The sequence below is a fragment of the Musa acuminata genome, chromosome BXJ1-5 (genome assembly GCF_036884655.1).
Source record: "Musa acuminata AAA Group cultivar baxijiao chromosome BXJ1-5, Cavendish_Baxijiao_AAA, whole genome shotgun sequence".
In the NCBI taxonomy this organism is placed as follows: Eukaryota; Viridiplantae; Streptophyta; class Magnoliopsida; order Zingiberales; family Musaceae; genus Musa; species Musa acuminata.
Genome location: NC_088331.1, coordinates 12964858 through 12975282, shown reverse-complemented (window position 1 = coordinate 12975282; position 10425 = coordinate 12964858). Strand labels below are relative to the sequence as shown.

The window sequence follows — 10425 nt, the reverse complement described above, 5'->3', positions numbered from 1 at the left end:
AAAAGGAAACAAGAGTACTTGCTTGCTGCATCTCAAAAGAAAAAAAAATGCTAGAAAAAGAAAACCAACAGTGATAACTTGAGCAAAAAAAAAAATAGTGCACCTACGATGGCACTACTGGACTGGCGATAGCACCACCAGTACACACCACTTATAGGCGGTAGCACTACCTAACTGGCGGTACCACCGCCCGCAACCTTGCCCTATAAAAACCATAGTTAGGGCCGACGATAGAACCACCCCTAACCCTCTCTACACCTCTCTAAACTGCTCCACACCCCTTATTCCTCTTACTCTTCTTATAGAAACTCAAGAAAACCACTATCCTTTACAAAGCTAAGGATCAATCTCAAACCCCCTTTGGTGATCACAAGAAGTTTAAACTACATAGGTAATTCTTAAACCCCGTTTTTTCTCTCATTCTCCATTTATTACTTATCCTTGCCTCTTATTATTTGTCATATATGTAGTCCTCATGGCATCTAAAAGATCCTAAAAGAACAAAGGAAAGAGGAGGTTAGATGAAACCTTTGATTCTATACTCTTTCATTCCCCTCAACATACCCTTAAATTCCCAACCTTTGAGTCTAAAGTATACATAAGAGAAAATATGTAGATTTAGAAGAATTGAGTGATTTAGAACCAATTGAATGATTCGCTAATTTAGATGTTCTTCCAATTTGCAACAACGTAAATGTGAATGAACACGATATGGTATCCACTTATCTCTTAGGATATCACATACCCATTACGGATAACATAATTTGTAACCTAATAGGAATTCTTGAGAAAAGAAGAGGTTGCTATTTTATAGGATAATAGGACACAGAATCAGTTGGGATCACATATTCTGAGGCTATAGGTACCATTTTTTATAATCTAAATTTGTTTATTGTTCCAAAAAGTTATGAACATTTGTTACCATTCAACATAAAATTGCTTCATCACATCATGATAAATATTCTATTTTCAAAACAATAATATCATGATGGCGGTGGCACTGCCCAATAATGTAGGCGGTGGTCTGTAGGCGATGGCATTGCCCAATAAAACCATCCAGCGTTAGTCTGTAGGAGGTGGCACTGCCCAATAATGGCGGTGGTACTGCCAATACCCCGGAAATCGGGGATGAGATATTTTTTGGTTCTATTTTTGAAGCCATTAGGGCCTATAAATACCCTACTCTTTTCTGCATGAAAAAACATAAAAAGTGTAAACAAAAGTTTGAGATTTGATTATAAAAGTGTTGAAAAAGTACTTAGTGTCCTCCTCCTTTAGCTTTGTGAATAAAAGAGGTGTGAGGCTTATAAAAAGTTATCTTCTAAACCTGTAAAAATGAGAAACAATGATAAAAGGGTGGTTGGTCTTCTCTTATTAAAAAAAGATCATTAGTGGATACTGGTGGCCTCAATAGAGGAGGAATCGAGAATGGATGTAGATCACAATGACCGAACCACTATAAATCTGGTGTGCTTTCTTTCTGTACCATTTCTTTCATACTTTTCATTCTTATCATTCACTGATTTACTTGCTCACTGTCTTAAATCACTTACGAATGTTTTCAAGTTTAAACCCCTTTTCGGATACAAGCTTTATCGAACGAATTTTTGAATCAACATTGTTTTGATTGAAAGCACTAATTAACCCTCCCTCTTAGTGTCAACTTGATCATAACACTTTTGGCTCCAAAGTTGAATCTATTTGGGGTTTATAAAAACCTCACTCATCCCTACTTAATGATCACATCAATTGAGAACAAAAACCGGGGAAAACATCGTTGTAATCTTATAAGAATTCCTCTCCTCTAACTCTAAGTGTTAATTTCAATTTAAGATTGGAGTAAGTGGGTTGTAAATATTATCTCATAAACTTGTTAAAAGGAGAAAGAGTTGTAAAAGGGTGGTTGGTCTTTGCCTATTAAAAAAAGATCGTTAGTGAACGTTGGTAGCCTCAATGGAAGAGGAATCAGAAGTGGATGTAGGTCACGATGACCGAACCACTATAAAACTTAGTTTGTATTTCTGTTTTGCTTTTCATCGTCATTCTCATATTGCAAACTAATTTATTTACTTATTATTTTTACTATGCTTACAAACATCCTTTCAAGTTAAACTATCTTTTCGCTATAAGCTTTATCGAAAGTTTTTAAATTAACATAATTTTTCGTCCTAACACCAACAAGACTTTATTGAAAGCATTCCCAATAAAAACCTCTTTGATTAAGTCAGTATTGGATTTGTAAGATTCAAATAAAAATATAGAGATTAAGATTTTTATGACATGCCGGGGGAACCATTGAGGAACAAAAAGTAAAGATTGAGATTCATCGAATATTATGGTTATAAAGCAAAGACTTGCTTTAACACCGAGGACGGCTAGCTAACATCTCCTCCAAATAAATTATCTTGTTGGTATCGAGTCGTCATCCTTATCAACGTTAACTTAATGAATCTCTTTTTATAATTTAAATTTAATTTTATAATATTTAATTTTATTTTTATAAAAAAACAAATAATTAAGGTGAAATTTGGGTTTAGAAGCACATGATATATCGAAGTCATACATTCAAAAATATATAAGTTTTTAAACCTTCAATTTTGATAAGTCAGATTTGGTACGCTACCATTCAATCAATGGTTAAAGTGTGAAAAATATATGGAATGGTGCTTTGAACCTTCAATATTAGGTAAATGAATATGATGGTTTTATTAAATAATTTTTAGTGATACTCAGAATATTTGAAAGATCTAAGCTAAGATTAGTACACTGAATCATAATATTTTGTTTTTCTATAATTGAATGGTTTTGTTTGATTGGAAAAATTATTCCTATGACCGAACCGAAAGGTTTCACGGTTTGCTTTGATCGATTTGGGAAATCGATTTGTTGCCACCACCGAATCAGACGGTGTACACCACCTTGAGGTGGATCCAACGGCTTCCACAGGAGGCCGGAGAGCTGCCTCTGTTCAGGCACTTGAACCTGTTCCAACGGAACAGCAAGCAGGAGCCACTTCATCTCTCTCTCTCTCTCTTCGCACTCTTTTCGCCTTCGGATCTGTTGCTAGGATCAACATGGCCCCGGTGTCGGCGCTCGCCAAGTACAAGCTGGTATTCCTGGGGGATCAGTCGGTGGGGAAGACGAGCATCATCACCAGATTCATGTACGATAAGTTCGACAACACCTATCAGGTTGATCTCGGCTCTTATTCGTTCTTGTTTGGTGTACCTATCAGTTCATCCTGGTTCTTATCTATTCTTTTGGTGCAAAAAAACTCCGAGATCAGGCTTTCGAGTGATCTTCAGTAAACCCCGTTTCCTGTGCTTCCATACACGGTCGATTAGGTTTGCCTTACTTGTGGTAATCATGGATCGAGAACGATCTGTGCTTCTTTTGATTGTACAGTTCTGAATTAACTTATATTCGAATAGGATCGAGATCGGTCTGTCGTAATATAGGGTGTTGATGATGAATTATTCTTTTGACTATCTTCCGGTGGTTTTTAACTCGATTGAATTCTTTTGGTGGAGAAGACCGATTTCGGCAGAAGCTCTAAGGAGCACCGCTGTATCCATTTATGTTTCTGAGAATTTGCATTGATCAGTTAAACGAGCAGTATTTTTTTCTTTGTATAATTACGATAATAATTTTGGATTTAGAGAAGTGCAGAAGTAATGCTTGCCGAGAATTTTACTTCTGTTCTATGTCAAGTAAAACAATTGTTAATCATTGATCGTGGATTATTATCTTGCTAGTTCTGGGTTCTAGGATGTTTGCCCCTATTGCATATTATTATCTGCTATACAAAAGGCAGATGAGAAATATTGGAAACTATACTTGGATGCAAATGCCTTCAAAAAATAATTTAGAATTGCAGGGGAACAAGTCTGTACTATTACAACTGAGAATTAGATTCAGAAACAAATATGCGCCAACTGGTTACGTTGAGAAAAATAAGAGTTTTGTGCATGGTTTCTTTTAGGTACAATCACAGTGATAGACTGCATTTTTAAGTAATCACAGAGAAACATAGAAGAAAATGATGAATTAGAGAACACAATTGATGGGATGAGAGCGAGAAGTGGGAGAACAGAGATACGAGGGCTTCTGGTTCCTTAATTAAGTCACACATGAAAGTCATGTATAAAATCACACCAGTTTGACTTTCCCTAGCTGTGTATATGAAAGGTAAATCATTGACAGTAGCACCCGCATATTACCTTGCTAAAAGAGTCCACTCGTAGCTTCTTCTTGCTGCAAGTTGGTTTTCTTTGTAGTAATAGGCCTATCCTTAGTTGGTGATGCTTCTTTTCTACATCTTTCTTTCAAAATTTGTCTTGTTGACTCATCTTGCTGCCACAAACAGATAATATTAACATACTAGCCAGATTTACAAACCTGCTTTCCTCTATATGTATTTGGTTCAAGATGCACGTTAGATGTGGTAAATAGGGTTAAAGTTGTTGTGTCTATGTTAAAGGGGTTCTAACCTCCTCGTCTTTGTGTTTTTTTTTTTTCTCAAAAGGAAACTTTATAATTGAATTATGAGAAGCTTGTTATCCATCATTTTCATTATTTTGTTCCTCTGCGATGCTTACATGTATGTGTGCACAAAGATTCCTTCTTCAGCAAGAATCAATAATAGGTGGTCATGTATAAACTTTAATACTTCTAGATTTCCCTCTCAATGCACAATAGCCATTAATTTTAATTCACATATCATGACGTATTCTGAAACAAATTTGCTTTACACAATTTGTTAATTATAAATTCTCTTGTGTCTTAACTCTGTAAGTCATATGCACACTCTATTTCTGGGGAATTAAACCTGTATGATTTTTTTGAATGATAAGATGTTTTCAAATTTTCAATGATGTTCCCTTGGCAATCACTTGCTTCTACAAGTTAATCACTTAATTATTCAACCTTTGGTAACACAATTGATTGGAATAGATTTGTAGTTTCTTGTTATAATGACCCGAGTGCATACAGTCATTTTAAAGTAAATGTTATTGGATATTTGAAACTTCGGATAGGAGATGGGAGTCCCTGGATGGCCTGCTAAAAGTTAAAGAATAGACTAAATACCCTTTAAATGTTATAGCTGGTTTAACATATTTTGAGATTGCTTATAATATTTACCTCTTGGTAACTCGCAACTAACAAAGATAGGGGCTTTTTTGCACAGGTTAAGTGTTTTGGTATTGGTAAATTGGCCCATGTTGCCGTACTTCTTGTTCTTTATTTTACTTACTCGCATGGTAAACAGAATTAATTTTTCTATTGCTCACAATAGACTAACTAATATATCATTGAAATTTTGCCTAAGCAGGTTCAAGTTAGTGTTTATATTCTCCTTTTGATTTTTTTCCTGTCATCCCTGAAGCATTAATATGATGAACAGGCTACGATTGGGATAGATTTTCTATCGAAGACTATGTACCTTGAAGATCGAACAGTCAGACTGCAGCTCTGGTAGTAATTTCATCACTGCTACATTTTTAATTCTATGCTTTTGTCCTTGCACAATGTCCATTTACTGCTTCCATTCCACAATGCTTGACACAAATGTTTAATCTTTTTAGATTCATTATTTTACATTACTGTTCCGACATTGCAACTTGACATGGGAAGCTAGATGTTTGTTGCATTGGTTGTAGAAAATAAATGTTTTACTTGTTTTTCATTTTTTTCTGAAGTGAAATTAAACTGTTACTAGATCTACCATTATTAACAAACCTTCTGATTTATTATCATATCTTAGAATCCGAATTTCAATGCAAGTAATTATGGTCTGGAAGCAGCACAAAAAGGACCATATTCTAGTGGGAAAATACATCTTAAATTTAGACTCATTGATATGAGGCAATTCCTAGGACATGTACTAGAAACTTTGCTCTTTAAAATAAATTCTTCAGAATTTTCCTTTTTTACTAAAGGATTTTCTCTTTACAAGGTCCATGTTTTTCTTTCTTTCCTCTTTTCATAGTTCTTATATCTCACTTCTAATCATACTTAGGGACACAGCTGGACAGGAAAGATTTAGGAGCCTTATCCCAAGTTATATTCGGGACTCCTCGGTTGCAGTCATTGTATATGATGTAGCAAGTATGCTTCTTTGGTAACTCTTGCTTGGTATTCTGTAAATCTAGATTGTGCATTTATATTGTTCAAAGGACTTGACTAATTATTTACCCCCTATTTTTATTCTGATAACTGATCAATTAGTATGTAGTCATAATCCAGATTCATATACTATTGATCTTGTTATCCTGTTAGTTTATATAATTCTGATACTATATTGGTTGGAGGATCTTTAATTTATTACTTCTTATTTGCATTGTAGGTAGACAATCCTTCTTGAATACTTCAAAATGGATTGAAGAGGTTCGTACAGAGAGGGGAAGTGATGTTATCATTGTCCTTGTTGGAAACAAAACCGACCTTGTTGACAAGAGGTGATTCCCCCCTTGCCTTCCCACCTCCTTATGGTTATCTATGATTTGAGTGCCTTTCTAAAGACAGGTTGTAAAGCAAATGTCCAATGTATGACCAATACATGATCATAATAATTGGTCAAATCCATATACAACATAACGGTAAGACCATTGATCAATAGTAAGCGTGATACAATATGCAATCATCACAAATTAAGAAAAAACCTCTCATGAGAATGAAACTATGAAAATATGGTATGGACAGTTATATTTTTAGCATCAGAAGTCAAACACCACCTTCAGTTCTTTGACCATCAATAGAAACCGACAGATTTTATAATAATAAGTACTAATGTGAATAACCAATGGTAAAAAATTGAACATCATATAGAATTGTACAATTGACTATAAGCCATTGGCTATTTCTATTCTCATCTTATTATCAATAGAAGCTGGTTCTGTCTGAAACTAGTTTAAAACATGAAACAAGTTTGCTTTTGAAACTTTTCTCATTCTTTATGAGCTTTTTTTAAAAACATTTTCTGTATGCTTGCTTGAGTTTTCAATCTTATTAATTGATTTGTAAATTCTGGTTTTTATAATAGAACTTGTATATTTTTCTTATTGCGGGTCAGGCAAGTTCCAATAGAGGAAGGAGAAGCTAAAGCACAGGAACTTGGTGTCATGTTTATTGAAACAAGCGCAAAAGCTGGCTTCAATATAAAGGTACATGTTTTTACTTGAAAAAAAATTATCTTTCTTTCTCCATGAGAAGAAATGTGAAAAAATAAATTTCAAAATGACAAAATTTATTTGCTAAAGCAAAGTGGTGTCCAAAAAACGATAAGCCTGCAGAGGCATTGGATTGTGTGGTTGAATGTTATGGTTTCCTTGTCTACAAAGATTCATTTTCTGAGGTGTAAAACAACCACCTCCTCGAAGTATTTCAGATAAGAGTACTTGTGAGAGAGATGTTAAGCCAAACAGGATGTCATCATTTCATACCCAATCGGATTGAGGCCATAACAGTGTGAGAGATTACTTGGTAAACCAGCAGGATCACTTAGTCAATTACATGACAAGCTACTGAATCCATTTACCTTTTAAGTTTTCCTTGTTTTTTTGTTTAGTTCATATTTCTCTGTGGTTTTTGGTTTTTAGTTCTTTCAACCTATCTATCTATCTACCTATCATTCACTATCAAAGGGATTACTAACATCTGCCTCGGTCTCTTCAGGCTCTTTTCCGAAAGATCGCTGCTGCTCTTCCAGGGATGGAGAATCTTTCTTCGGCAAAGCAGGAAGACATGGTGGATGTAAACTTGAGGTCATCAAATGCGAATTCATCCCAATCACAGTCCCAGTCTGGTGGTTGTAAGTGTTGAGTTCATCCATAATTGTTTAGGTTGCTATTGAGGTGTTGTATTTTACTGAGCTTTCTATCAACTCATAAACTGCATCAGCCTACATAGGAAAGGATGTCTTGATGAGAGAGATATGCATGAACTAGTCTCTATGTTTGTTATATCTGGTTCTAGGTGTATACATTTGCGAGAAGATGCTTTGCTCGAGTCTAAAACTAGAATCAGTTAAATAATTGGATTGGGATGAAGGATTAATGCAGGAAAGAAGACGGGATAACCTCTACAGTATTCATTCACGTGGAGTTGGCGTTTGTGAGGTATCCTTTTAATGTGTCAAACACTTCTCTTTCGGTCTGTGCTTAGCTTTTTCTTTTACCTTATTAATTAGTTTTGCTACTACTAAAGAAATTGACCTTTGGAATAAGCATTTCTTTCTGTGAACTTTTCTGACAAGCGAGAGCGAGAAAACTGATTATCAAAACAAAAGAGAAGAAATGCATCCCAAAGGAATTCATCAAATTTTATTTGAGCTAAATTTCACACAGAATTACAAGGATTTATTTTTTTTTAATTTTCTGGCGCAGATGCACGAAATTTATTTTAATTCTATTTTTCCCGGAATTAATGACGCAACGGGGAGTAAAAGGCGACGGTTGACGGGCGCAAAACCGTTACCTAACGGTGACGAATGCGGCCAGCTTCCGCGGGGGATCCGCGTACAGCAACGGGCCGCCGGTGGACGCACGTCGGCGGTGGTGCGGGCCTAGCTCGGAGAACCCGATCTCCTCCATCCGGGACCGCCGCCGGGAGTAGCTCGCGATCATCAGCGGGCTGAAGCACGTGGCGAACCTTGTCAGATCGTCGCGGTCGCGGTGGTTGTGCTCCCCCGTTGGCTCCCTCATCGGTTGCCGCTTCCGATGCCACGACCGGCACGGAGACTTGGCATCGTACCGGAACTCAGGATCCGGGTCCCGGCCCGGCCATGCGGCGGCGTCTTCCGGGGAGTACACGCTCGACATGTTCTTCTTCCGGCGGCCACGGAGGAGCGCAGAGAGCCAAGACCTCGATTTCTGGGGCGTCCTGTCACGGTCGCCGGGTCCGTGGCAGCCGAAGAGGGCGGAGACCACGGAAGAGTACCGCCGAGAACCGGAGGGGGAGACGGAGCGGGGGAATTTGAAGGGAAGAGGCGACGGGTGCTCCGGAGAGGAGGCCGCCTGCGCGGGGGCGGTGATGGCGAGGAGGCGCTCGCGAAGGCAGGAGGCGCAGACGCCCACACCGGCCTCGAAGGGGTGCCTCTCGCACTTCATCTTCCACTCGTCTCACCACTAAAGAAGAAGATGAAGATATGGAAAAGGTTGGATCTGTTCGAATGGACGTTTCACGAGTTCTTTTCTGCTGCTACGCTGATTGGATTCTAGCAGCAAACGCCATTATTAATTGACTGACTCTTCCCGGGGAAGACGAAGCTTATTTTGATTAGAAGCTTCTCAGACCACGATAAAGAAAACGTACCACAGGGGATGTCGACCATAAGCCTTCACATCAAGCAAATAACGTGGAACTTACGGGTCGATATTTGATTGACTTTTGGGCATGCGTGTGGTCAGGTAACACAAGTCAAAGTCTGTGAAGTCATTTAGAAGCTTCGTCAAACAACAATCTCAGAACTGCATTGCAGGCGAAACCAGATTAGCTCTGGTCCTTTACCAACGTAATTCCATCGGCTCTGGAGTTCTTCGACTAAGTCACGATGAAATTAAAATATCTCGAGAGTAGTCTACAAGGCAGACGATAGCTTTCACAATAACTTCATCTCTTGTGGTTCGTCAGTAACGGCACGTACTGTCACAGACTTACTTCGACGACCGACCGACCGACCGAGGGAGAAGAGGGAGACTTCCGTGCAATGCGTTTGCATGATTCCAACGCCAATGTCGTATTAGTCGACGGCAGGCTTCACACTTATGTTGGTTGTGGGACTCTTTTTCTTTTTTGTTTTTCTTGTGTGTGCATATCTCACATCCATTGATGCGTCTGCACTGACCAGCTACCTTCCGGAAGCCCTTTCTTCCATCACCTTCAGCAACAGCAGCATAATAATAATGTTAATAACTAAGTTCAAATTAGAAGACTCCATGTTGAGTATATGATTAATCTTGATTAAAATTGATCTATACCTAAAGAGATTCGGAGCATATTTGGTCCAATGTTCGAGCTATAACAAGTCTAGTCTAGTTTAGCTAGATTTACTCCAAAATTACACTAGGGATATGTAGAGAGAGAGAGAGAGCCCAAGTGACATACCTAAAACCTTTTACAATAGATCTCAATAACAAGTCTTTCAAGAGAGAAATAAGTTATCCTTAAGGGGTTGTAATTCAATAATTACTACTTGATCCAAGAGAATTTTTCTTGAATTCCATAAAAAAATATTTGTGTATCCCATTTTTATACGTTGAAGGTTTGTCAAACAAAATCCTTAAACTTCTGTATATGAACAAATATTAACATGCCATAACACGTAGCGAAATTAAATAGAATCATAATTAAATATAACATCAAGATTTACGTGGAAAACCCCTCCAACGTGAACGGTAAAAATCACGAGGCAAACTAGTGATAATT

At 37.6% G+C, this 10425-nt stretch overlaps 1 protein-coding gene across 1 annotated transcript; it reads left to right on the top strand.

The window, feature by feature from the left end:
* Nucleotides 1-2981: 2981 nt before the first annotated feature.
* Nucleotides 2982-7993, top strand: LOC135673826 (ras-related protein RABH1b-like). The gene is made up of 6 exons (XM_065183164.1): nucleotides 2982-3191; nucleotides 5405-5475; nucleotides 6020-6108; nucleotides 6347-6458; nucleotides 7073-7163; nucleotides 7675-7993. Exons 1-6 carry the CDS (start codon nucleotides 3075-3077, stop codon nucleotides 7819-7821), a joined length of 627 nt encoding a protein of 208 aa, XP_065039236.1. The 5' UTR covers nucleotides 2982-3074; the 3' UTR covers nucleotides 7822-7993.
* The last annotated feature ends 2432 nt before the right edge of the window (nucleotides 7994-10425 follow it).